Genomic DNA, 27,760 nt, shown 5'->3' on the forward strand with positions numbered 1-27,760 from the left:
GGCTGCCCAGAAAGGTGGAATCTCCTTCTCTGGAGATACTAAAAGCCTGCCTAGATGTGATCCTGTGCAACCTGCTGCAGGTGAAGCTGCTGGCACAGGAGGAGTGGACTAGATGACCTCCAGAGGTGCCTTCCAACCACAGCTATTCATTGCAAAAGTTGTCTACAAGATGGAGATGCTGAATTTTGTGATGTGGGGACTTAAGCATAATACATGAAGAAGATGTTGTAGTTATAGCTTTGTATTGTCATAGTGTTTTATTGACTGAAAAAAGAGACTTTCACTTACTTCCTCTGATACAGAATAATATAGATCATAATATCATTACCCAATTTTTATTCTCTCTGGAACTTCTGAAGCCATTTTAGTGGCATGCCCTGTGTATTTCCTAGACTGTCTCTTCTCAGAGGAGCCAAGGGGCAGAAGATTTGCCTAAATGTTAAAGCTTGCAAGACTCGAATTCGGTGTGCTTTTAGTGCTAGGATGTAAAATGTAAGGTATTAATAGAGCAGCTTCTGGCAGCATTTCTGTGAATAACACAGTTCTTGTAGGACTGAAGGGTACTTACGCAGGTTGCAATAGAATGAAGCGTTCTCCATGTTAGACAAAAAAATTGTTTCCTTAACGGCTGAATGCTGGCTGCTCTTGGAAAAAAAAAACATTATGTTGGAAAACCTGAACTATTGGAATGTTGCTGCTGGTGGGTGAAAGAATGGAACATATCTTCTTTCACTCTCGAAGGGTTTCTGCACTTTGCACCTGGGAGCGATGTAGCACGTCGGAGCGCTCTGCCTTGGGCAGGAAATAAGGAGGGGGTTGCACCTTGACTTAGCTTTTTTTATTAAAGGAGTCTTGACTGTCCTTAGGAAGGAGGGAATATAATCTTTAAAAAGACTACAGTAAACCAGAACAAGCTCATCTTTCTCCCGCCGCCCGAGGAGAAATCGCTGCGACAGCGCTTTTCCCGCTGCCCTTCGCCCGGGGCAGGCGGGTTTTCCCGGGTTTTCTCAGGCTGGGCGGACCCGCCCCGCGGCCGCACTCAGCGCCCACCGCTGCTCCAGCGGCCGCCGATTGGCGCGGCGGAGCCTCCGGGGCCGGGCGCTGCGGGCACCGTGACGCTCGTCCGGGGCGGTCCCGCCGCGCCTCCCGCCCCCGCGGTGCTCCCGGCCCCCGCCACCATGCATCGCTCACTCCGCGCCTGCCGCCGCCTCGGCAGCTCCGCCGGTCTCCTCCTCTCCCGCCCGCCGCCCCCGCTGCCTCCCGCCACCCCCGGCCGCTGGATCCCGGCGCCGCCCCGCGCCGCCATGGTGAGCCCGGGGAGGGGAGCGGGGAGCTGTGACCTCTAAGTGCCACCGCCGGCCGCCGCCGCCCTCGCTCCGCCCCCGCCCTGCGGGGAACGGGCAGCGGGCGGTGACAGCGGGAGTGGCGGCCGCCGGCTGCGTCGGGGCTTTAATCCCGTGTGTTGCTCCATCGGGAGCGTGCTGGCACCGGGAAAACGTGTCCGCCATCCTCTGCCGGGCTTTTGCGGCCATTTCCCGCATCCTTCCTGCGGCCTGGCCCGGCCCGGCCCCGCTGGGCAGCCACTGCCGGCAGACCGGGATGTGCAGCGCTCAGCTCTCCCGTGGTGCTGCCCCGGATGAGATTCACTCCTTGAGCACGGCCCTGAGCCGCGGCAGTGTGGCCGGGCCGGGCGGGCATCCTGCCGGGCAGGAAAGGTGTTGGTGCGGGACCTGCTTCACAGAGCCGCGCTGTGCGGCAGCTGCTTCCACGGGAATTCTTGGCGCTTTCTTGGAGCTGCTGAGGTGCAGATAATAAAAAGCTGTATCCTCACAGGAATAGGAATATTCGTCACTGGAATAACTTTGGGGCTGCCTGAAAACTAGGGAGCTTTCAGCTGAGAACTGCCCGGTACTTCTAGCAGGCATCATCAGGAGGTATTCCTGTATAATCAGTTGATTGTCCGGCTCTGACGCGAGTGGGACTTGATTGTTGCAAGCGGTTCAGCATAGAAACAGAAACAGTATTTGGATACAGAAGTTCAACTCTCAGTTCTAACGCGTTGAATGTTGCATGGAAGCCTTAGCCTCAGGTTTATCTTTGTGAGTTCACTCCTTAAAACGAGGTAATGTAGACTGTGAGAAGAATTTCAGCAGAAGGTGGTGTGTTAAGGATTTTATCGATTCCTTAGTTTACTAAATTTACTAAATTACTAAATTAGTTAATAAATTTATCTAGAACAGCAGTTTCCAATCTGTAATATTGATGAAGTTGTAAAAAGTAGCATTTAATAACACAAGCTTTCCAGTGAGTGAAAAAACTTCACGGTGGGTGAAACTTAACTGCATAAGAAAACTGGCTTCAGAGCAGAATATGTAACTCAAACCACTGGCCTGTTGGATGGTTCCCTCTTTCTATTTTGCCATTTGTCATTGTCTGAGAAGAACATTGTAAGTCATGGCCTTAATTCATTTGCTGAAAACCTGGTGTTTATGAGTCTGGTCTGCAATCTTACAAGAATGAGATGTGTTTTGCTCTTTGAGGGTCAGAAATATGACTAGTCCTGTGTGTGTTGTGAGTTCCTGGAGTTTAAATAGCAGCACTACTTAAAACATCCCTCAGTGGACTTGGAAGTCAAGCAACTGTTGAATTCTTACGGGAAAATTTCTGTATGTTGCTATGTGAAAGAGGAACTACCAAAGGATACTAACCAATATTTAAATTAAAAAAAACAGCCGCCCAACAAAACCAAGCCATCACTTTTTGATGTTTGTAGAGATTTTCTCAGTAGCAAGAGTTGTTTTTAAACACATTGTGTATGCAGATACAACCAAATAGTCATGCTGTCCTGGTATGTTTATTGTGTTGCCTTTACTTAGAGCTAAATTGCACAAGGTGTTGTAAATGGTATTGTCATAGTGGTCCTTCTGTAGCTGAACATTGTAAAATACTTATGTTTGGGTTCTTATGGGTAAATCTCAGAATTTGTGACTCAAATTATGTTACAAAAGAGAGACAGTGCTTAAAAATGGAAACATTGTTCATCTGCTAAAGGAGAGCAGTAAAACATAAATTGCACATGCTGATGGCCTCGAAAGACTGCTTTTGACATGCTAAAAATTATGGTCCTTTGGATTTAAATACTTACATGCAAAAGTTGCTGCCTCCATAAATGAGAATGTGATTTTCCACAGGAAGCATTACTGCTGTGGTTCTGCTGTTTGAGTATCTCTGGTGTGTTATAGTGCAATCAGTTCTGATCAGTTCTCTGCAACAAGGCAAAAGTACAGTTCTGTTTGCCTAACTGTAAGCTTTGGACTGTGTTTGGGTTCTAGGGATTTTGGAGGGCTGACCACACCTTCTCAGGCCTTCTAAGGGGAAAAAAAAGTTTGGTAAATGTGATGAATAGTAATTGTGAGCAGAGCCTTGCTTGTAGCTAGGTTAGAAATTAGGTGAGCACAGGAGTTCGCTTTGGCTACTGGCAGAGTTTCCAAGTCTCCTTTTGGCTTCTCCTGAGGCCCAGGCATGATGGAGTGTGCCACTGATGCACCATTTTACAGCTGGTCCTCTGGGTCAGAGGGTGACTTCAGAAACCTCTTTACATACAGGAGGTAGGACCTTCAGCTCATGAAGCTGCTCAAGGGGTTGAATTCTGGCCGAGGAGTGAGGGAGTCATGTTTGTTACAGTCACACTCAGACGGTGCCTGCTGCAGGCTGAGAGTAATGCTGCAGCTCAGTTCCTTCAGTCTGCATGAAAAACATCACTTTGCTCTTTTGCCTAATGGCACCTGTCACACTAGGAATCAGCAAATGACATTCCTCTTAAAGCACCTTGCCCTCTTAACTTCATTGGGATTTATGAGCATGGAATTGGCTCGGAAAGTTGATTTTTTTTTTAAATAATGATTTCATTGCTGAAAGGTACGAGGATGTACTGATCCTATTTATCTTTGTTTCATCATTGTTGACATTGGAATTATGTAAGTTTGAGGAATCAGTTGTGCAACTGCCAGCTTTTTTGTCTAAAAGGTCACAGTGGTTTAACTTTTCATATTGTTTGAGGGTGAATACTTTCAGTTATTAAACCACTGATGATCTTGAGAGCTGGGCTTGGAGCTGAATGGCTTCTGCTTATCCAGCTCTGTGAAAGCTTTGCATTGTGTGCTTTCACAAGGTGTCCCAATGTCAAAAGCAGGGATTTTGAAGACAGTGAGTCAGTGATCCCAACCGATGGAATATTAATGTGCACACATGTCCAGTAAGACCCACGAGCATCCCAATTAAACGTTTTTGGTAGTGATATACTAAAGAAGCATTTACTGTATTCTGTTTCTTGTTAGCATGTAAATGAATGCTAAGTGGCTCAAGCAGGACAAAGAGGATTAAATAACATAGGAATTACTTACTCTTCCATAGTAAGCTTTCTGTTCTTGAGGAGTCAGTGCCTGGGAGAGCATCAGCCAAAACACAAGATGTGGGGATAGCCATGTGAGAACTACCCTTGTTGTGGGCTGGGCTGCAATTTCCTCCAGTTCACAGGCACCACCTCCTCTGAAGTACTCAAAGTGAGCAGGCCTGGAGTCTCTGGTATGTGGCTGATGGTACCTGATGGCAGAGTGTCTCCATCTGCCTGGGAATGACAGTAAAGAGGCTGGGACGCTTCCCTCTCTCTGCTGCAGCTTGCCATCCATGGTGATGCAAACCTGGGCAGGCAGAAGGTCAGGGCTGCTGGAGAGGGTGTTCTGGCCAATACCCAGCTGTGCTTCTGTCCAAGAGCACTGAGAGACTGTTCTCTAACGTGTTCACTAAAGAAGGAGCAAGTAAAATGAACAAAGAAGAGAGAGGAACAGTCTGACTTCAGAAGTGGACTCCTAAGGAAGAGTAAGAACTGTGTGAACATAGATGATGATTTCCCCATTTTCTCACCCAAACTCTTTATGTACTCAGCACTGCTGAGGCCACACCTCAAGTCCTGTGTCCAGTTCTGGGCCTCTCAGTTCTGGAAGGATATTGAGGTGCTGGAGTGAGTCTAGAGAAGGGCAATGAAGCTGGTGAAGGGTGAGGAGCACAAGTACTGTGAGGAGCAGCTGCGGGAGCTGGAGTTGTTTAACCTGGAGAAATGGGGTCTTGGGGGGACCTTATTACTCTGTACAGCTCCTGAAAGAAGGCTGTAGCTAGGTGGGGATTGGCCTCATCTCCCTAGATGAGAGGAAGTGGCCTCAGGCTGCACCCCAGGGAAGGTTCATGTTGGACATCAGGAAGAACTTGTTCACTGGAAGGGTGATCAGACATTGGTGCAGGCTGCCCAGGAAGTGGCGGAATCACCGTCCCTGGAATTGTTTGTGAAATAAGTGGATGTGGCTCTTAGTGCTGTGGTTTAGTTGACATGGGGGTGTTTGGTCAGAGGTTGGACTTAATGATCTTGGAGGACTTTTCCCACCTTAATGATTCTATGATTTTCACATCAGGGAGTTTCTTGAGTCTGTTGTTTGTCTGTATAATAACCCAGTTTAGATCTTTCTTCTGAGGGCTTATCTCATCTTCCCTGAAGTCTGGTGGACTTCTTGCATCCTTAGCATCAGCTGGCAAGGAGTTTTGTCAGTCTGTGACTTGTGTGAAGAGCTGCTCCCTGTCCCTTGCTTTGAACCTGACTCCTACGAGAATGTTAGGGCTCCTGTGTCTTGTATTGGAAGAGACAGTGAGCAGTTAACACAGGTTATACCTCAGTTTTCCTTCAGTCCCCAGGTTACCTTTTTTTCTGAACAAAAAAGTCACTTGTCTTAAGAAAGCTGTTGCCTACCTTTTGTCAATTTTATTGCCTTTGAACTCTTTCCAGTAATACATATTTTGGGGATGAAAGAACCAAATCTGCACAAAGACCTCAGACTGCCAATGAATCATGGTGGCACAGGAGTGTTTCTGTTTGTATCCTCTGCTTTTCTTGATAGTTCCTGGCATTTGATTTTCTTCTTTCACTGCACTGCAAGACTGACTTGACTTTATTGATAAGAGGTTTGTTTCCCAAAGACTCACCCCTGAGGGTTGTGGTTATGTCAGGAACTCAGCACTGTAAATGTATATTCCCTGCCTACAGGGATGAGATTTTTATTTCTTTAAAATGGATAGAGTAAAACACAGACTTCTTCCCCTTCCTGAGGACTTTCAAAGAAGGTAATTTCCTCTCCTGGGAAAGGATGAATACCTTTCTCACAGAAAATTGGGACTTAGCTGACCAAGGTGTGGGAAGAGTAAACTGGTCTTGCTTTCTGTCAGTTCCATAATCTTTGTAGAGCTGTATATAAATGTGATCACATCATCACAAGTTACTGGGCTGTTCTACAAAAAGTAAAAAATCATTGTCAGCTAAAATGAATTTAGCTGTGCCTGTGTTAGATAATAACAGATGCTAGGTGGATACATGACATAGAAATGTTACCATAGATAAATATTACATAAAATACACCTACATATAATATATCCACCATACCTATCGGTGTAGTAGATATATATCAGGAGGGGTGATAATATAGAATACTTGAAAGACTGTTAAAGGGAAGAAAAAAGGGAGGAGAAAGAAGGAAAAAGGGGGACAGTAAGAGAGTGAGCGAAAAGGAAAAGGAGTGGTTTACTAAGAATAAGGGTATTAAGTTGAGAGCAGAGACATGAAAGAGAAGGCTTTATTTAATTAAGTGTTGCATTAATAGTTATGTTAAACTTATTTTTACCTATACCTTCTATTCTTTATATACGTTAAAAATAATTTCTTATGTGTGTCCCTTTCACATTTGATCTTCCCATTGAGGTTGTTTGTTGTCACAAGTTTAGCTAAAATTATTAGTTCTGTAATTGTCATTGTTATGTTAATTGTATTTTACTGTTTTTTTACTATGTCTCTGGGAGCTCCTTTATGAGTTGTCATAATCCTTCTATAAGTTATCCCATAAGTATTAAGTAATTTAATTTTAAGAATACTCTAGGGCCCTAACTTAAAGATTATTCCCTGTTTCAAAAAGAAATAAAAAACTGGGACTTGTGGAGTGCCCCCACCCCAGGAAGCGAGGATTCTATCAGACAGACAGCATTGGGAGAGGGGCGTGATTTAAAGATTTAAAGGAGATTTAAAGAAGATCCCGCCCCTCCACCTTGTGGGTTGTGCCCCCACAAGCCCGGGAAAAGACACCCCACCCCATTTTGTCAAATGAGGAATGGCCCAGAATGTTCTTCTTTCCCTGGACCCTCATTGGTTTAAATTCTGCTGCAATGTTCCCGCCTTAGTTTTGCATTGGTTGTCTTCCTCGATCCACCCCTTTGGAATCCCCTGCTCCTTACTATTGGACCCCGACCCTAAACTCCACCCCTATAAAGCCCATGACCCCACGCCCTCGTTTCTTGTCCTGGTCCCTGGCAAAACAAAAGAGTGCTGGATTTTGGTAAACCGAGAGACATCCTGTTGCCTTCCTTGCCCTGTTGGTGGTCGGTGGCTGCCGGGGGGCTGAGCCTCGGGCCCCGGGAGTTGTTGTGCCCTGGCTGCAGCAATGGTAGGTGGTTTGTACTTGTGCCTTCTGGTGAGACAGCTGCTCAAGCCAGAACAATGTCTCAGCTTTCCAGATGTAGTTAGAAACACCTGTGACTAGCTGCATGTCTTGGCTTTGGCTTATTTTCCCATCTTCTTTCTCTTGACTACCTGCTTTCAAGAAGAATATACTGATTACCAGTGTAATTTTTTTTTTCCTTTCCTATAGTCTTCTCAAGAGGCTTTCAGGATAGAATATGATACCTTTGGGGAGCTGAAGGTCCCAAGTGACAAATACTATGGTGCTCAAACTGTAAGGTCTACAATGAACTTCAAGATTGGAGGTGTTTCAGAAAGGATGCCAGTAAGTAATTAAAATCTGTGTTCCCTTCTTCTCTAGAGTATTTTTTGTATGTGAAAGTGAATACCTTCTAAATACCTTTTTCTTAGGCTTTTGCTGGAAGTGTGAAAAACTTTGAATTTTAATTAAAGGTAGAAATTTTATGGCAATATATTATGTTGGTAGAAGTATTTCTTGTAGTGTTTAAATGAATTGAATATTGCTTTGTATAATTTTATGGTGTTGTTTTATTTTTTAATAATCAGGATGAATAGAAATCCGTCTTTCATCTTTACAAAGATGAAAAAGCAAATTGAGTACTTTGATGTAGCATTTATCTAGTTTGTTATTGAAGTAGTCTAGTATAGCACGAGTTGATATAAACTTAATTTGTCATGTGTAGCTGTGCATAGGCCATTAATGTGCTCATGCTTTGTCATATACTGACTCTCCATGTACTGAAATGTATCAGTTTTCCCTCAAAAGGCTGTTTTAGAAATGGAACCAGTTCAATTCTAATGCACATAACTTTTGACACACAGAGCATACCTGGGCTTGCAAAAACAGCTGTGTGCTGCCCTCTGGGCTGCTTGGGTGAATGTTACTGTTAGTGGGAACGTAATCCCAGATGAGCTGATTGCTCTCTGGTTTGGCTGATGGACTGCTGGGTTTAAGATCAGCAGCAATTTGGTTTTGAACTTGACATGCACTATAAATTGATGACGTGTCCTTTGGGAGAAAGAAATTGTGTGTTTAAACTTACCCTTGTGTTTCAGGTCCAGGTCATAAGGGCTTTTGGTATCTTGAAGAGAGCAGCTGCTGAAGTAAATCAAGACTATGGTCTCGACCCCAAGATTGCTAAAGCCATTGTACAGGCAGCAAATGAGGTAGGAACAAGCTGTTCAAAATACTGCAGCTGTCACTGTGTTTTTGTTAAGCTTTTCACAGGAGGGTGGGGGAATGCATTTCTCTGATTGTTAGAGGAAAGCATTTCCTGTTAGTAGATGTTGTTCTCCAGAGATCATTTACTTAATATGATATTTCACTATTCTCTTTCTTGCATGTAAAGAAATGATAGAATGTTCCAATGCATGTTGATAAATGCCACCCAGGTGCAGAACTGTGAGTGACAATTATTTGAGGTGTGATACCAGGTGTTTTGCTTTGAATAAATCAACAGATTTGTTTATCTAGAAGCACTTTTACAGAGTTTTCTTGTCCTGACTAGCTTAGAAATATTTCAGATATTTCAGTGGTGGCAGAAGCTGTATCCTCTTCCTACCAGCTGTAGCACCTTAAGTCCTAAGACCCAATAGCTTTGGAAAACTCCAGAATGTATCCATGCTCTTCTTCTAGTTTCTGGGGTTCCCCTAGTTAAAGGTGCATTAGAAGATTTGGTGGATTAAGGCTCCTTAGTTTAGATTCATAAATTCTGAAAGTTGCTTTTGGCTTTCTTTATTGTATTATAAAAACACTCCTGCTATGATACACTTTCCCTCACCTCCAAAATAATTTTCTAATACAACCTAAATAAAAAGAGGAATCAAGCTACTCTTGGAGGTGGGAACATTGCCCCTGTATAAGATGGGAAATACAGAAGATCCTTTCTTGAACAGCATGATTCCAGGAGGACTGATGTATCCTGGTAATCTGATTGTCTAGCCTCAGAGTTGTGACAACTCCTTTGTGACAACAGTTCCTTTTTCTGAGTCTGATATGTGTGGGGAGATACTTCTGAGCACAGATTTTGATACTATTATAAACAATGTTTAGAAAACCATCTGAATGTGTGTAAGATTCAACAGGCTCCCAAAAATGTTGATCAAACACAAGAAGGAAGGAAGTGTTTGAGACTGATAGCCGTCTGGCGGCTTTGTTGATGCAACATGTAATATCTGCAGGTGTAAGAGGTCTGGAATTTCCCTGCATGAAATTTCTATTGAGAGATACCAGAGTCCAGTTACACAGAGAGAAGATGTTAACCTAAAGTACCTTTTACAAATACTTTCTGTCTATGTCTGTAGAACATGAAATCAAATTCTGTATATCTCTAGATTTCACAATTCAGTCTTCAAAAAGCATAGCAAGTGTTTTTTTCTCTTTTAATATCTGGTATTACATAAAAACATCTTAATTATTCTAATGTAAATTCACTAATTGCTGTTTGTAAATTTAAAAATACAATGGTGAGCATAGGTTGGTTTTTTTTTTTTCCTAGTGGAACAATTTTTTCTGTTTTTTCCATTATAGGTAGCTGAAGGAAAATTAAATGATCACTTCCCTTTGGTGGTGTGGCAGACTGGGTCTGGAACTCAAACCAATATGAATGTCAATGAAGTCATCAGCAACAGAGCTATTGAGATAATGGGAGGAACACTGGGAAGCAAAAAGCCAGTGCATCCAAATGATCATGTTAACAAAAGCCAGGTTGTTAGACTTCTTTTATACTGCTTTTAATTTCAAAAGTTTTGTGTCTTTGAATTGTGAATTTTTAGCTTTCTTGTATCCACAGTTAGGTTAAAAAATGTTTTGTGGACAACTTTGCTAACAATTTTCTGTTTTTTTCAGTTCAAATGAACTTTAGGATGTTTTTCAGTGACAGTATGAGCTTTTCAGATTAAAAACTTTGAATTCATTCATGATAGATAAGTTCATACATATTGTATTAGACAGTGGTGGCCTTGTGACAGCCACTGCTACAGTCTTAATGTTAAATATAGGTCCAATTTCTAAAAGTTGGATCATGGTAGGCGTTTTATTATGCTTGTCTCTTCACCTACTTTGAAGGAAAGATTAAGCCACTGACTTAGTTTTTTCCCTTCCTCATCCTTTGTGCTTAATCAGTATTCTGTGAACTATGGATTTAACATTATCAAAGCAACACATGTGTTTTAAAGTCACCTACTACTCCTTCAAAATCATCTGTCCATTTGTTAGCCATCTCTCATAACTACGATAGCAATTCTTTTTTTTTGTCCCAAGGTTGTTATGAACAGTCTACTAAATTTAACTTTCTGTGGGATTTATCAAGAAGGAACTGACCTTGTGGAACACTCGAAAGTTGCTTACTCTTAGTTTAGTTACTAGTAGTTTATGAGGTAAAGAGAATAAAGCCACTCATGTGCATCTTACAGCAGCAATGGTGAGAAAAGCTTGTAAATTATTATTCTTCATTTTTTTTCCACAGAGTTCAAATGACACTTTCCCAACAGCAATGCATATTGCTGCTGCCCAGGAGGTTAATGAGGTCTTGTTACCTGGACTAAAGAAGCTACAGAATGCACTAGAAGGGAAATCCAAAGAGTTTTCCCAAATCATAAAAATAGGGCGCACTCATACGCAAGATGCTGTTCCACTTACACTTGGGCAGGTAAAAAAAAAAAATTTAAAAATTATGGCTTTCTTTGGAAAACTCAAACTTAAGTCAAACTTAAGAATACCTAAATTAAATTGATAGTTTAGAATAAAATACAGGAAAATGGCTGAATCTCAGCCTGAGTATTTTCAGTCTGTACTGGAGTTTGCTGGATATGCTGTACTGTAATACATGCGTCATAATTTTTATTAGTTTTTTTCCCCCATGTGTATTTTGTTTCTAACAGTATTAAAATACAAATAATTTTTAAATGATGTTTCCTTACCAGATAGCACAGCACAGTTTTTCTGTTACATTGCAGGGAAGAGGTAGTTGTTGTCTGTAATCTGTAAATTTGTGTAAGTTATGTTTTGCCGACACACAAAACGACTAAATATTTTGAATGAAAAATTTCAGTACATAATCTTGTGTGTATAAATATGTGTGTGTGTGTGTGTATATGTGTATATATATATAAAAGATGGCAAGTGTTATCATATTGTCAGGAATGGCTTACATTTCAGTAATTTAGTAATGAATTAAACTGAATTGATAGAACAGCAGGTAGAATTTATGGACTTTTTCCAAGAATGCGCAGGTGGGGTTTTTACTAACTAAAATTAAGTGAGCAAAGTCCAAGATCCATTTCTCTATTTGTTCTTTGAGAGCATTAATATAATCTTGGAGCTGATTTACTATGGAATCAGATCCTGCTAAGTACTCAACTGAGATAAAAAGCGAAAGAAAGATGCATTATGTACAATTCTGTATTATGTCTTTGTATATTAAGATTGGTTTAATGTATAAATTTTTTTGTAGCATGAGAGCAGTCCTTTAATAGGTGTATACTTCCCCTCTTAATGAAAATATGCTTAGATTTAGCATTTGTGTAAACTTCAGTGCCTTCAGGTTTTAAAGGAATTAGTCAAATCATGTTAAAAATTTGAATGATCTGGATGCTTATTCTTGCTTGATGTCTTTGTTCCTTAAACTTATCCTCCTTTCTTTCAAAGGAATTTAGTGGCTATGTGCAGCAAATCAAATACGGTGTGGCCAGGATTGAATCCAGCATGCCAAGGGTGTATCAGCTGGCAGCTGGCGGGACTGCAGTCGGCACGGGATTGAACACAAGGGTTGGCTTTGCTGAGAAAGTTGCTGCTAAAGTGGCAGAACTGACAGGTGAGAAATTATATGTGGGAGTGAGTTATCAGTAAAGTAGTGTATGTGACATGCAGTCAAATACAAACTTAAATCTGTCCAGTTTCCATACTTCTCATAAGCTTAAACTGTATTTATATTTTAATGTGAAGCTTTTGTTAATGCCATGTGTTTTATGCCTTCTACTTTGCATTTTTTGTGCAATTTATTTTTAAAAGTATACTCAGTGCATTGAAAGTGATTGAAATGATGGTGTTTATCCAAGCAAGGCTCTTTGGATATGGATACAGTTTCAGACTTCTATTATTAGCCCAACTATAATGCTTCTGTCTTGATCTCTGCTCCTCTGGCTTTCTTAATTTGCAGCAACCTGGCACAAAAGGAAAAAAATGCTTCCAAAGCCACTCTGTTTTTTCATATGAAAGAGTAAAAGATAACTGTCTGATTTTTTTTTTAAATCCTGTCTTTATAGATCTTAAAACTTAATTTATAGCGTAGTTGAGTTTTCTGATCTGTAAACCAGATCTTTTGTGTCACAGTATCAGTTTTCAAAATGATCCCCCAACAAATGTGTACATCTGTCATTTACATTTGCTGTAAAATCTGAAATTGCTTAGTCACAGTATTTTTGTTTAAATGGATTTGTTATTCACTGTTTTTCAGAGGGTCAAGACTGTCTTGTACCCTGAAAGAGGAGTAACTTGCTGTAAACAACAGCTGCCAGGAGCAGTACAGGGCATGTTTTGTTGCTGTTAGGAAGCTCTCCCATGTCAGTGGATGTTTTGGATCCTGTATGGGCAAATTGTATGAGTAGGGCAGACTCCTGAAGTCCCTTATGCTGTTATAGAGTGTGGTTATTGGCAAAAACAAAAGGAGAAGTTTGGATAGACCTCTCTAACAGAAGGCATCTGTGCAGTTCACAAGTCCATGCAAATTGGGTGGGATTTGGTGTTTGTCAGGAAGTGCAAAACACTGGAAGTTACAGGAATCATGCCACTCTCCTTTGAACTGGTGCTGAAAGCTCAGATGAGTTGTTCTGGGGGGGCAGAAATCCAGCCCAACAGTCAGTCCTTAGTGATGTCTATAATTTTTTTACAGTTCCATTCTGCTGGGACTGCCCCTTCAGGGCAAAGTCCTGAAGGAATGTTTTTAATCATGGAACCTAGGCTTACATCTCAGGCATTTAATTAACATAACAGAGCTGTTCCTTCCATTGCTCCTGTGTTCTTGCTGTTGGCAGGCATCCTCCTAAGTCTGATCCAGCTTTCCCATGTTCTGGCTGGTTTATTGTTCCCTTCCATTGTGATTACTTCTTACTTACACTAATGCCTTCACTATGCTGCAGAAACATCTATTTTTATAACTGAAGGCATGAGAGCAATTAACAATCTATAGAATCTAACTTGATTTAATGCAAGAAATGCCTAAGTTGGGCTAACTTTTGAAAGATGATTGACATTCACAAAACACTGTGGTGCAGAAGCAGTGCTTAGAATGCAACACATTATGAAGGGTTGAAATTTGTACCTTTGTTGTAGGTGGGTGCTCAAATTTTATACTCTTTTATATTTTAGTCACTTTCATGATGTCTTTTTGTATTTAACTTATTTTAAGAAATATGTTTGTGAAGAACGCTCTAGAGGAAAGAGATGATCTTACAGGGTTATTTTTAATAACCCTGTTAATTTTTAATTCTTGATTAAGCTAGTTATGTGTTTGGTTGTCTGGTTTATGTCTGCAAGGAAGTGCTTCACTGGTTTAATGTTTACTCTCTCTCCCTGTAGGCTTGCCTTTTGTCACTGCTCCAAATAAGTTTGAAGCTCTTGCAGCTCATGATGCCTTGGTGGAGCTCAGTGGAGCCATGAACACAGTGGCGTGCAGCCTGATGAAAATAGCCAATGACATTCGCTTCCTGGGCTCTGGGCCACGCTCTGGGCTGGGAGAGCTCATCCTGCCTGAAAATGAACCAGGGAGCAGCATCATGCCAGGTACACGGAATACATGCAGAGAAAAATGACCTTTTTTTTTTTTTTGACCACTGTCTTTTAACAGGTGTTTACCAAACACTGTCACAAATGTCAGTAAGTGTGTGATTCTCTCAGGTTTTATCTGAGAGAATTACAGACTTACTGACATTTGTGAGAATCACTGCCCTATTTTACCAAAACCTCTGCTCATAAAAGTGCTGGCACAGCTGTGTGTTAGCTAGGGTATGGGGGAGTGTAGTATCTGTAAGAATATGGCTTTATTAACACAAACTTACTTCTCAAAGCTTGCTTCTAGAATTGCAAGTTCCCTGCAATTTTTAGGTAAAGGCTTTTCTGAAATAATCTTTAATCTGTGAATTGTAGCAGTACTGTTGTGTAACTTGACTTTGGTCTCTACTTCCTGGTATGATTTATGTTATGCGCTCATATTTTCCTTTCTGCAATGATCTCATTGTATGGGAGGGTAAGGAAGAAAGGAATAATACTGGTAATAATTTCTTTTCCTCTCCTTAAAAAGTATGTACATAGATATACAATATATGTTTTGGATATATAATATTCCTAAGTTGTTCCTCCTGTATCATAAACTATAAAAGAAGTAGGTTGTGAACATATCTGTCTCTAAAAAAGTAAACAATGAATGTTCTTACTAGGATTATGTCTAAAAATTAAATTATAAAAACATAAAACAGACTTGATTGGAGGCCACTCTAACTTGGTGTGTTTGTTTGGTTTGGCAGGGGGTTGTTTTTTTGGGTTTTTCTGCTTTGCTTTTTTTTCTGACAGAGTGTACTAACTTTATCACAACTTCTAACACATCAGTAATACTTTCCTTGAGCTGAGTAGGATTTGGTAGGGGTCTCCCAGAAATGCCAACTCACACGTGTTAAGACAGGTGATGATCTCTTGACTATTAAGAGCTATGGTAATGAACAGCTCTTTAGCTCATGCACATATTGAGCTCATCCTCAAGCTCTGAGTCTTGAGAGACTGCTGAAGCAGCCATAGGTTTTCTAGAAATCCTCACTGAAAATACTGGAATAGTAAATTGAACTTAATATCATTTGTGGAAATAACCTTATTTTCTGTGGTGCGCAGATACAGATGAGTAAGACAAGTTACCTTTTACAAAATGTTTTCTATTGAATGTGATTTAGTAGAAAGCTGCTGGCTGGTTGGTTGGTTTTTCCCCTTCCTTCTCCTTTGGTAACCTTTTTCTCTCCCTTTCACAACCAGGAAAAGTGAACCCTACCCAGTGTGAAGCTGTGACCATGGTGGCAGCCCAAGTTATGGGAAATCATGTTGCCGTTACTGTAGGAGGAAGCAATGGACACTTTGAACTGAATGTCTTTAAGCCCATGATGGTAAGTTCATAAAGTTTTACATATCTAGGACGTTTTAAGTAATTGTACAGTCAGATAGCTTACAGACAGAAAAAACCCTCAGTGAACACTTGAACACTGCCAAGGTTGGAGCATCTGCAGCATCCCTCAGATACTGTTCCAGTATCTCACCACCCTCACAGTAAAGAATTTCTTCCTGATATTGAGCCTAAATTCCCCCTCTTCCAGTCTATACCCACTGCTCCTTGTGCTATCACTACAGGTCCTGACAAAGAGTCCCTCTCTGCCTTCCCTGTAGGCCCCCTTCAGCTACTGGAAGGAAAATAGCCTGTTAAATAGATTGAAATTTCAGGGAGGGCACTGGTTATGAACAAAGGTGCCAGAATGTACAACTGGTAATATCTGAATTAAATAATTGGTATTTCTTTCTTTGTCTTGTTAGATTAAAAATGTTTTAAACTCTGCAAGACTTCTAGGAGATGTGTGTGTTTCTTTCACTGACAACTGTGTAGTTGGAATCCAAGCCAATACGGATAGGATCAACAAACTGATGAATGAATCTCTGATGTTGGTAACAGCACTGAACCCACATATAGGTAGGTTTAAGGCTCAGAAGCTTCTCAGAACATACCAAAATATTTTGTGGTAACATTATTTTGTACGCTTCATTTGTGTTGTCACAATGTTTGTAAGGCCAAGTCAGGTCAAAAGTTAACTAACTTCAGCATCACCAGTTGCTGTTGTAAAAGCTGTGTTCTCCTTGCAGTGGCCATGCCAGGGTATTAGAAAAATAACTGATCAGAGTCAAAAGGAGATTGGAAGAATTTATGTACTTGTTTTCCTAAATTTTCATTATTAGAGGTTGAGTGAAAGATTACAATATGAGGTTTTTTTAAAGGAGAAATTCCCATAAATCTTTGATCTAAGTTAATTAAGACAAGAATAACAAGATTTCCTTTCAGTTCAGGTAAGGAGTAAAGATTTGGTGTGCATTTCCTGCAAATTGAGTTAAGCAGTAATAGTAATACCTAGCAAATAATTTTCCAAAAACTGTGTCCCACTTCTCACATCTGATGAATCATCTGAAATTGCAAATGGATAACTTGTTGGTTTTGTTTTGTAACAGGATATGATAAAGCAGCCAAGATTGCCAAAACAGCGCACAAAGAAGGGACGACGTTAAAAGAAGCTGCTATAAAGCTGGGGTTCCTTACGTCAGACCAGTTTGATCAGTGGGTGAAGCCTAAAGACATGTTAGGTCCTCAGTAACTTCTGTAAAAAAAAAAAAAAGTGTTCTTAATATAAAAAAATAAATAAAACAAATATGATATAATATAATCCATTAGTTGGAAAAGTCCTTTGAGATCACTGAGCCCAACCTATGACTGAACACCAGTGTGTCAACTAGACCATGGCACTGAGTGCCACATCCCATCTTTCCTTAAACACCTCCATGGACAATGACTGAACTGATGCCTAAAGAGGCTCACCTGGAACAGAGGTTAGACAGAGCTAAGAAGGAATAAAGTAGGTAATTATAAAAGACCTTCAAAGGATACACCTTGGGCAGTACAAGAGCCTTGCTGTGGCTCTGCCCAAGATGAACCTAAGATGGATTCAAGAGGGACGACTGATCACGAGTTTCCACACTTTTATAAGTTTTGGTCCATTTACGCATTGGGGTTAATTGTCCAATTACATCTTCGGGTTATGAAGTACCAACCCCCCGACTGCTCTCCTCAATTTGCTGCTGTTTATAGTTTTCGGGCCTGAAGCTGCAGTGGTGTCTTTGGTTCTTGGGCTGGAAAAGGATTGTTTTGTTTAACTAAGCTGTGAAGAGAACTTATTAACACACTTTATATGAAGTTGAGACTTAAATGCTAAGGCAGTACAGCATCTGAAAAATATGAAAGCTGAAACTTCAGGCATTGCTACCACCTCCCTGGGTGGTCCCTTCCCCTGTCTAAGCACCCTTTCTGTGATGATACCATTTTAATGTCCAGCCTAAACCTCCCCTAGGGCACTTTAAGACTGTGTCCTTTTGTCCTGTCACTTCTTACCTGGGAGAAGAGCCCAAGCCCCACCTGGCTACACCCTCTCAGGCACTTGTAGAGAGTGATAAAGCTCTCTCCTGAGCCTCCTTTTTGCCAGGCTCAACACCCCCAGCTCCCTCAACAGCTCGTGGGATCTGTACTCCAGACCCTTCATCAGCTCTGTTGCCTTTCTGAGGGCTGGCTCCAGCACCTCCATGTCATTCCTGATTTGAACGCCTCCGAACTGGACACAGCACTGGAGGTGTGGCCTCAGCAGTGCCGAGTACAGGGGGACAATCCCTGCCCTTACCCTGCTGGCTCCACTATTCCCGATTCACAGCGCGGTTTTGGTACACTTTGTATGTTTTCCTGGCGTTCTTGACAGATCACCTGAACTGACCTTAAGGGGGTGATCCTACCCTGCCAGCAGGAGCTGCAGGCCCAGCAGCTGGCTACGGGCTGTGCTGAGGGAGGACAGCGTGCCCCTGAGCGGGGCTGCTGAGGCTCTGTGCGGCCCGAGGGCCGACAGCTCGGCGCTGCGCTGCCGGGCCGGCGCTTCCTGCTTCCCGCGGCCCTTCCTCCGCGGGGCGGGGCCGGCCGTGGGGTTCCGGGTCGGCCGGGAGCGCTGCCGCCGCCGCCACCGCCGCTGCTGTTGCCGGGGCCGGGAGCGACTCCGAGGCACCGCCGCCATGAACCGCTTCTTCGGCAAGGCGAAGCCGAAGGAGCCCCCGCCCAGCCTCACCGACTGCATCGGGAAGGTGAGCGCCCGCCCCGGGGCGGCCGGGCCCGCTGAGGGCTGCGCGGCCCGGCCGCCGCCTCGGCAGCGGTGGCCCTAGGGACAGTAGCGGTGTATAGGTGTGTGTAAGTGTGTGTGGGGACACCGCCCTGCGTGGGCACAGCGTGTGTGTCCGTGTGTGGGTATGTATATCATAGAACCACGGAATGGCTTGGGTTGGAGGGGGTCTTAAAGATCACGCAGCTCCAACCCCCTTGCCGTGGGCAGGGACACCTGCACTAGAGCAGGTTACTCAGAGCCACACCCGGCCTGGCCCTGAGCGCTGGGATGTGCGGGCATACACGGAGTGTTTCGGTGAGCGTGCTGGGGTGTCCGCACACCTACACAGGGATGTACCTTTGTATGCACCTCCGTACACCCACACCTGCGTTTGTGTCCTGTGCCTCGGAGCGCATCCCATAAACGTGTAAATCCCAGAAATGAGCGCTCACTGTGTACACAGCGAGCCTGTGGAAGGCATGGCTCTCCTTACATCCTGGTGGATGTTCTCAGTATTTCCAGCTGAGGACTTCTCCGGTTGCACTAGCTAACTCCTGCCGTGACAAGTTGCAGCAAGGCAGGGGCAGGAACAAGAAGATCAGTCTCCCTGTCCAATACAGAGGAGTGTTGTGTCTCTTCGGGGTGAGAGGGGTTGCTCTAGGGTCGATGCCAAAGGTGTGTGCCGATGGACAGATGAGCAAGCTCAGACCAATTAAGAAATGCTCAGGAAACACGTGGCAAAGCATTTTACAACTGTTGTTCTGTTGGCCTGCCTGCAAAGAGGGTTAAGAGAACGTGTTAAGATTTATGGTAATTTCATAGTCTTTTTTTTTTACTTTAAAGTTTATGAAGAAAACTGTAGCATGGTTTTGCAGCTCTTTTTGTTGTAAGCTAATTTTAAGAAATGAAGAAAGAAAATGGAGTTTCTTGTGTATTTCTGTCAGTAAATGTTGTGTGACTAAGCTTTGTCATTGGAACCTGACAACAAACAGTTTCCATGGAAAAATCACAGTTTTTCTCTCAGAGGATTTATTTTGCTGCCCAGTGGAGAGACTCTGTAAATGAATTACCTAATATTTGTCAGTGCTACCTACACATCAGTGTCTTGTGTATGCCATTGGCTGGTATGGGGAAAGAGAAGTGCTCATAATGTTTGTCCTGGTAGTTTATCTTACTGACAAAAATCTGTATTGCTTTTTAGCAGTATTAAGCCCAAACATGACTCTAAATATATTTTGTTATAACAGTGAATAAAACATCTGATTGAAAATCAGGATTCATTTTCCCATTGTTGCCAGTAAGCAACAGTATATTTGGTGGATGACTTGAACTTCAAAATCCGTCTGAGATACTAACTGCTTAAATTTGCTATTTTGGCAATATAAGTGGAAGAGCAGGAAGCCTTGTTTCTTTCACAACAGCTGAGACTTATTAGTCTGTTAGATTTTTCATGCTGCCAGTTCCAAGTTAATATTCATTTTCTAATGGGCAGGTAAATCAAAAGAAAATTTAGATAGGTCACCAGTCTGTCTTCTGCTAAGAGCTTGTTCAATCCTAGAGGAGTTGGAATATAAAAGTGTAATTTAAACAGATGGTTTGATTGGCAACACCAGGGATTTTTTTTTTTCCAAAAAATCCTGCTGAACTCAGTTTTGATCCTCTTCTAGTTGTTTGTAATTGCACTGTCTAAAAGTTTGACTATACAAGACAGCAGATTAAGTGAAAAGAAGAATTTTGGGTTTATTTTATCCATGCGATGACTTTGGCAACCAATGATGAGTTACAGGGTAGTTACTTGTGGTTACTACTAAGCGTGGGGAGAAATGCTTTCTTTCAGTAGTTTGAAGTTTATGAATTAACTTTTTGTGCCAAAGTATATGTAGTAATCTGTCTGATTTGTGAAAGACTTTTCACAATAGTGGAGTCTCTAGGATAGGTTCTGCTAAAACTACAGACATGATTAGATTGTTCATTTTTAATTACACGTGAATTATTATTGAAGAGAGTTGTGCGAGATATTAAAAAACTTCTATTATTTCTTTACAATGTTAAATCCAACAGTTTGGAGGCTCAACTACTGTTGCTTCTGGGGCATCTTCTGTCTTAGACACGTTTTGTTCTACCTTCTGAAGGAGTCAAATTGCTTTGTAAGATCTCTTAACCATGTTAGTTCAGTGGTAATTAGCTATTAAAGAGCAGTTTGGAAATTTTTTAGGTGAGCAGTGATTAATGCAACATTTGTTAAAAACATAGACAGCTCTTAGGCAGTAATCATGCCTGTGTTTTGGATGTTCTTTCCTGTGTAGAAATGTTTAGTTATCTAAAATTCATTGCATTTAAAGGCAGGGTTTTTATGCTTGCTGTCATCTCACAGTTAGATGACTCAAAGCTGTCACAAGGCCTGTAGGAGGAAGGATGCTCCAGGAAGTGAAGCATTAATACTGTTTTTAAATTTTCTTCTTTGAAAAAACACTCTAAACTTATGTTTTTTTCAGTGTAGTAAACAGGAAACATAGGAACTAAAGGCTAATAGTTGGGACAACTGTGTAAAAACTCAAATTCCCTTTCTTTTCAGTAAGGTGGGGTCCTTCTGTAGCAATGAAAGGTTCCTCAGTGTGCCTTATTTGTGGGTAATAGACAGAAGCTCTTCAGGTCCTAGTGTACAGTCTTGTTTTTTGGATAAATTAGATCCATTCTCCCCTCTTCTGTCCAGTCTCATTTTTAAGAGCTGAGGTCCCATGTTGTGTGTGGGAAACTTTTACATAGTTAGTCGATGTGGGAGGTTCTGTCTCTGTTTCCTGCTAATACTGCTTGAAAGAATCATTATATAAATAAACCAAATAATTTTTTTCTCCTGTGGAGGCTGATCTCAAAGATGCAGTTAGCTGATAAAGATCTTGAGGAGGTGCCATGCTTTAAACATACAGGAGTCCTAACATCACAAATTTTTTCTCTTTCTTGCTGTTAGTAAAATATTTGGATAATAGAAAGCTTAATACAAATTTTTCAATGCCAGCTGTGCCCAGGCACTTTAAGTCTTGTGTGGAATGTTCATATGAGATGTACCACTCAGGATGCCTCTGGCAAATGCATGTTGCTGTCATAGAGCAGGGTTTTAAAAGGGTCACTGAACCACTGAAATCAAAATGCACATAATTGTACATGCTTAGCCACATCATTAACAAGGCAGAATTGTAGATTTGCACTGATCTGTCTTATGCTATAATTGGAATGTCATTATAATCTAATCCCTAGGGAGGCTTCTTGGAATGAGAAGTTAATAAGCTTTATTTTGTTGTTTCCAGAGAAATGCTAGGGTAGTCAGTTCATTTTAAAAAGGCTTTTTATGAATTGGTGTATTCTGTTAGAACTACCTGTGCCTGTGCTTGGTTATGTAATTGTCATATTTATCCTTCTTGTGGTGAAGGGTTAAAATATATCCCAAATGAGAGCTCTGTGGAATGCCAGGAGGGTACAACTAGAAGTTTTCCATTCCACCTTAGTCCCTGGCACTGCGTATGACCAGAAGTTCTGGAATGGAGAACTTCCTTGAGTGGCTTTGCAAGGGAGCATCTCAAAATGATGAGAACATGTTACAATAACAGAGCTTCCTGCAGCCTCAGTGTTTTTTCTTGTGCTCCTTGTAGAAGTTGTTTCACTTGATTCTGGTTCTGGGTTCTCGCGAAATCGAAATTGTTGATAAAACCAATGAGTGAAGAAACAATTCAGTTAGAAACACAACAAAACAGAGGCTGTTCTTTTTTTGTTCCATACCTGAATAAAACCTCAATGAATGTTGTTTTCTTTGTTTTCCCCTCATGTATTAAAGGTGGATAGCAGAGCTGAGTCAATTGACAAGAAAATTGCTAGGCTCGATGCAGAACTAGTGAAGTATAAGGATCAAATGAAGAAAATGAGAGAGGGACCTGCAAAGGTAAGAATCTTCTGTGGAATTTGAACATGCTCACATGAGGATGTGACTCACACTTCTTGTCATGTGATTCAGCCAGTCCATCAGGTTCTTAAAACTCCATCTTGCCCTACGGATGAGAGATAAGATCCTGCAGGATTATTTTTATTTGACATACATCTTTGAACAGTGTTTCATTGGTTTTTATTTGTTACAGAGTGTAATGTAATTCCTCCGTGAGAAGTAACTTGTTTCCCTTCTTCCTCATTACCTGAATTAAGTCTGGCAGAGAGGCTGTTTTGTTTCTCATCCAAAATAAAAAGCTCTACCCTATGCCTAAAGGGAGCAGGGCAACCTGTTTTTTAAGAGGATAAACTTCAGATAAAATGTATCTGAAAATAAGCATATATTATTTAAACAGTATTGTTCAAGTAACTGTTGCAGTATTATTTTATGCTGACCATTAAAATGTGTTAATGAAAGATAGTTCTGATGGACTAAGTTTGATGTTTTATTCTCCTTACTGAAAACATATATCAGAAGCTAGAAACTGAAAGTATTTTTTATGAGAAGCTTTGTGTACTCTCCTGTTTTGTTAATCATTAGTGCAGGCCAAATGCTGAATGTAACTATTGTTAAACTCTTGGCACTAGTAACTGAGGAATCTTTTGGGAAACTTAAATACAATGCATTAGGTTTAAACAGCATAATCAAGTGTAAAGTCAGATATTTTATCTAATGTAACACTGTTGTGTTTTTCAGAATACAGTAAAGCAGAAAGCATTAAGAGTGTTAAAGCAGAAGCGAATGTAAGTTGAAATATTTCTAGTTTGTGGTTAATAAAAGGTTGTTTTCTTTAGGGGAAGTGGCACACTTTTATTTCTTTTTCCAGTACTCTCCTGAGCACTCTTTAAAGCAAAATGCTGAAGAACCCTTTCAGAAGTATCTCCTTACATATTTTGCACCAGGATATTTATGATTGATACTCCAGTATATAAATTTAGATTGCTACAATGTGACCTGAATATGCTCATTATTACAAATATGTTTGGCTCCTAAACTTTCTGAGAGATTGCCTTTTTTTATATTCTTAATTGATTACTCTAAATTTTGTATTTGATGACCTTGCTCTGGTTTACTGGAAATTTACCTGTTCTCTATGAGCACCTTTGAGGACTTGAGTGGATGTAGTGCAGGTAATTGTGTCTATGCAAAACCCCCAAATGGACAGGATAGATGATCCTATGGCCTGGTCTTATCTAGTGTACTGTCTAGTGTACTGTCTTGAAAGTGTTCAGCAACAGATCCAAAGGAAAGAATATCAGAACATGGCAAGTGTTCAGGAATGCTTCATTGGAATATCTCATAGTCTAAACTGCAAATCTTAGAAGCTGTCTAAGCTTCTGCCAAAGCTCCCATCATTTTGTATTTCATGTCCCTCAGATGAATTGTACCTTTATGGACTCAATTACTTGTTAAGTATTAGTAAACTCTTACAATACAAAGTATCATATGGCAAGGAATGTGGTATTTGAGTTAGATGTTTTGAGGAGGTCTGCTTGATTCTGGCTTTAGAGGTTTTTTCCCAGGGTTTTGATTATGCTGCCTGCTAATCTTTCTTGGTGGGATTACTGGACGTCTCATAATAGGCTATTGTCATGTCCCTCAGTCATTTCTTTCTGACTTTGTGGAATAGTAATAGATGCAGTCATTAGTTGTCCAGAAGGTTTTGCATGTGGATCCTCTTTGCCTTTCAGACCTCCTGCTTTGCATGTTAGAAGCACTCATGGTTCATTTTTATGCATTCATTATTTTGATCAACTTGACATAGTTTACATTCTTGATTTGATACAAGTTTAGCTTTGAGAAAGATGATTTCTTAATTTTTAAAGTCTCTCTTTTCTCTGTGGTTAGTCTTAAAGGTTTCCTTTAAGGTACCCTATCCTCCTCCTCCTCCCTGCCCTGAAAAACTCCAGTGAGGAGCCACTGTGGTTTGGATAATCTGCCAATTCTTCCATTCTCTTTACAGCATTAGTGAGCATGGCAAGCATGTCTCCCTTATGGTGATTAAACTTTTGCTGTATCCTCACCTGCTTTCTGAGTCCAGGCAAATATGGTGTTGCTGTCATTTAAAACAAAACTTAGTTCAGGAATACCTTTGTTGGCTTCAAGTGCACAGAAATGCATAATAGCTGGACTTTTATGAAGCTGTTTATTCTGCAGTTGTGTATAGTAAGTGATAAAAAAATCCATCAAATCTGTTCCTGTCTTTAGACTACTGCTAAGAATGTTTGTGGTGATAAATAGTGTAATGTTTTAAAGCCATTATTTGCCTTTTTTTAAAACAGGTATGAACAACAGAGGGATAATCTGTCACAGCAGTCTTTTAATATGGAACAAGCTAATTACACTATTCAGGCGCTGAAGGATACAAAGACAACGGTACCAGTTTGTTTATCTCACACTTGTTTAAGTTGTTGAATCTGTGCTACATCAGATACAAGCATGATATTTGACTCTTCTAGGTGGATGCAATGAAACTGGGGGTGAAAGAAATGAAGAAAGCTTACAAGCAAGTCAAGATTGATCAAATTGAGGTGAGCTTTTATAGTTAAATCAATAAAGAATAAAAATAATTTACTGAAATAATGGTGAGTGGACGATGAACTTCAAGGCAAGATGACTATTTTTGTTTACATGAGTTTGTCTGCCTTTTTATGGGACTGCCATCATAATTCCTTCCTGACTTTTCTGGTACTGCACAATTAGTGGTTTCCCTTATTGTAGTGATTATTGTTTCATTGCTGAGCTAATCTTTAATCTCTCCTTTCCTTGCACTTCAGCATAAATGTTAGTGGATACTTCCTGCTATGGCTTTTTTTGTTCTTTTTTGTTTCCTTATACTAGTAACATGCAGATTAGTCCTTTACCCCCCTCCCCCACCCCGTTCAAGGTAGTGCCTGATGAAAAAGAGCAAAACCTAAAAAAAAGCCCACAAAAAACCACCAACCAACCAAACAAAAAAACCCACCCCAGACAACAGCAACAAACAACAACAAAACAAATAAAAAAACCAAGCCACTAACTGAACATCAGCAAGGGCTGGCTCTGGCTTCAGAAGATGCATAAAGAAATCTCCCATAAGATCTCTAAATACCATTTCAAGTATGCTGCACTTAAGCTCTTACCCAATGCCAGTGCTGAATTCCTTTAAGTTCTCTTTCCTATTCTGTCTTTTATAAATGGCCTGCATTGTAAACCTTTAGGCAAGTATTGTTTCCTTACCTGTACTCAAGTACAGTGCCAGTAAAAAGGCTAATGTATCTTCTAAATTCTGTTGTGGCACAACTCAGCTTAGTGCCTATTTTCCAGATGGTAGATTTGACTAAATCTCATACATTTTCTCCTTTTCAAGTACTCCTGTCCTGAATGTGTGTGCTTTGACTTATATTAATACTGCTTCAAAAAATGGTTTATTGAGTAAGAATTAAAAGAACTGAGTGCTTTGTATGTTGGAATTACTAAACTGAATTTGAGTAAATATGGACCAATTGAAAATAATTCTTGCTTCAGGACATACAAGATCAATTGGAAGATATGATGGAAGAAGCCAATGAGGTCCAGGAGGCGCTGAGTCGTAGCTATGGAACACCAGAGATTGATGAAGATGATTTGGAAGCAGGTTAGGAAGGGGGAAGATGATTTTTTAATGGTACTGAATATAAAAATCATAATACTGTCATACAGTGATTTTTTATTTCCTTGGTCAGATGCTTTAAATGTGTTTTAAAAAGCTTTGATAGCTTTTTTTTGAACATTAAAGCTGCGTTTCCTTTAAGAGAAGTAACAAGAGCATAGACAAACATGAGATTTCAATGGAATGCTACAAGACAGGGAAGAAGGTTCTGTCCAGTGTGTGTGTATGTGTGTGTGTATTTCTTACTGATAACTGACGTCAGGTCAATTTGAATGTAAGCATTCAGTAAGAATCCTGAGTTTCTGTAAGAGCAGCTTTACTCTTGCAAAAGGAACTTCTTGCATAATGTTTCAGCCAACATAATTCAATTTCAGAACTGGATGCACTAGGTGATGAACTTTTAGCTGATGAAGACAACTCCTACTTAGATGAAGCCGCATCCGCTCCAGCAATCCCCGAGGTCACACCTACAGACACAAAAAACAAAGTGAGTCCTTTGCTCTTTAACAGCAAAATACAATTTTCTTTGGTTTGGGTTAATCACATTTGTGTTGGTTGCTTGATATGTAGGATCCTTAATAATTTGAACAAAAAAGCATGCTTAACATTATGTATGCTATTTATATGTATGGATGCTAAATACAGAGAATTTGAGAATACAGTGTACAGTGTACTGAATGCTCTTAACTATGTTTAAAATCACTAGAATGACATTTTATCACTCTTATCAAACATGGTCAGACTGCCAGTAGAATTTAAGTGTACCATTACAGCTCTAGTCTTAAAACCATAAGAAAAGCTTCTGTATGATTGCTTTTGGAGCTTAAATAGACCTTTGTAGTGAGGGAGAACTGATACTCTTGTTTTGATTCCAGCTGTCACACAGTGGCAATTGCAGACAGAGACACTTCATAGAAGTAGTAAGGAAGATTCTGTAAAATGTTCTGGTTGTTGGAGAGTTGGTAACTCGTCGCTTCTTTTTCTTTCCTACAGGATGGCGTATTGGTGGATGAATTTGGGTTGCCAAAGATCCCTGCAACATAAACGTTTCAAAAGCACAATGGATACAATGGAACTATACTTTTCAAATTGTATTAAGAATCTTTTTTATTTTTAAATTCTGGAGAACTTGTCTTTCCAGTGTAACCTTAATATCACTACATCCTAGAATGCAGTATGAGTGGCTGGTGGTGTTCTTTCTTTGGAGAAAGTTGTTTTACTACTGAATTCTGTTAATGGAAAATTCATCCCAGTTCCCTTCAGTGGAAGCAGTCTGATAGGTTTTGATTTCCGTATCTTATGGACAAAGTAAAATGTGAAGACTAGTGGTGGCTGTCGATAGCTGAGGTTTATTTTGACTTTGTATTATGTTTCTCTTTCTTGAAACTAAACTACACGTTGCTGCTTACTCTCTGTAAAATAGCTCCCTTATTACTACGCCTGTTTGATAAAAGAACTGAAAGCAATTTTTAAACTACTGCAGTCCTGAGACTTTTATGCGATTGTACTTGTAACCTTCTTGAAAACTGCTCGGGTTGTCATAAACTTTATGTATTCCATGGAGACATAAAATCACGTAGATTAGCAGATCCCTTTGTGTGGCGTTTTTGGCGATTAATTCGGTCCGAAGCACGGGGCAGTTTAGTAGCGT

At 40.7% G+C, this 27,760-nt stretch overlaps 2 protein-coding genes and 1 long non-coding RNA gene across 4 annotated transcripts; 2 read left to right on the top strand and 1 right to left on the bottom strand.

The window, feature by feature from the left end:
- Positions 1-1,150: 1,150 nt before the first annotated feature.
- On the top strand, positions 1,151-17,032 carry FH (fumarate hydratase). Of its 2 annotated transcripts, none has more exons than XM_059856395.1 (10): positions 1,151-1,307; positions 7,740-7,874; positions 8,627-8,737; positions 10,101-10,277; positions 11,038-11,220; positions 12,219-12,384; positions 14,148-14,351; positions 15,588-15,715; positions 16,137-16,290; positions 16,821-17,032. In XM_059856395.1, the coding sequence occupies exons 1-10, from the start codon at positions 1,179-1,181 to the stop codon at positions 16,961-16,963; spliced, it is 1,530 nt and encodes a 509-aa protein (XP_059712378.1). In that variant the 5' UTR covers positions 1,151-1,178; the 3' UTR covers positions 16,964-17,032. The 2 variants fall into 2 exon arrangements, with proteins under 2 accessions (XP_059712378.1, XP_059712386.1); XM_059856403.1 differs by lacking the exon at positions 1,151-1,307 and adding an exon at positions 2,104-2,122.
- A 298-nt stretch (positions 17,033-17,330) lies between these two features.
- On the bottom strand, positions 17,331-18,325 carry LOC132332308 (uncharacterized). Its single transcript, XR_009487870.1, has 2 exons — positions 18,128-18,325; positions 17,331-17,495 (listed from the first exon to the last, which is right to left on the bottom strand). It is a non-coding gene; the product is annotated as an uncharacterized LOC132332308 (long non-coding RNA).
- On the top strand, positions 18,324-27,698 carry CHMP5 (charged multivesicular body protein 5). Its single transcript, XM_059856412.1, has 8 exons — positions 18,324-18,485; positions 22,332-22,436; positions 23,175-23,221; positions 24,761-24,854; positions 24,938-25,009; positions 25,986-26,094; positions 26,484-26,596; positions 27,103-27,698. The coding sequence occupies exons 1-8, from the start codon at positions 18,417-18,419 to the stop codon at positions 27,151-27,153; spliced, it is 660 nt and encodes a 219-aa protein (XP_059712395.1). The 5' UTR covers positions 18,324-18,416; the 3' UTR covers positions 27,154-27,698.
- The last annotated feature ends 62 nt before the right edge of the window (positions 27,699-27,760 follow it).

Source organism: Haemorhous mexicanus, chromosome 1, assembly GCF_027477595.1.
Source record: "Haemorhous mexicanus isolate bHaeMex1 chromosome 1, bHaeMex1.pri, whole genome shotgun sequence".
Taxonomy (NCBI): domain Eukaryota; kingdom Metazoa; phylum Chordata; class Aves; order Passeriformes; family Fringillidae; genus Haemorhous; species Haemorhous mexicanus.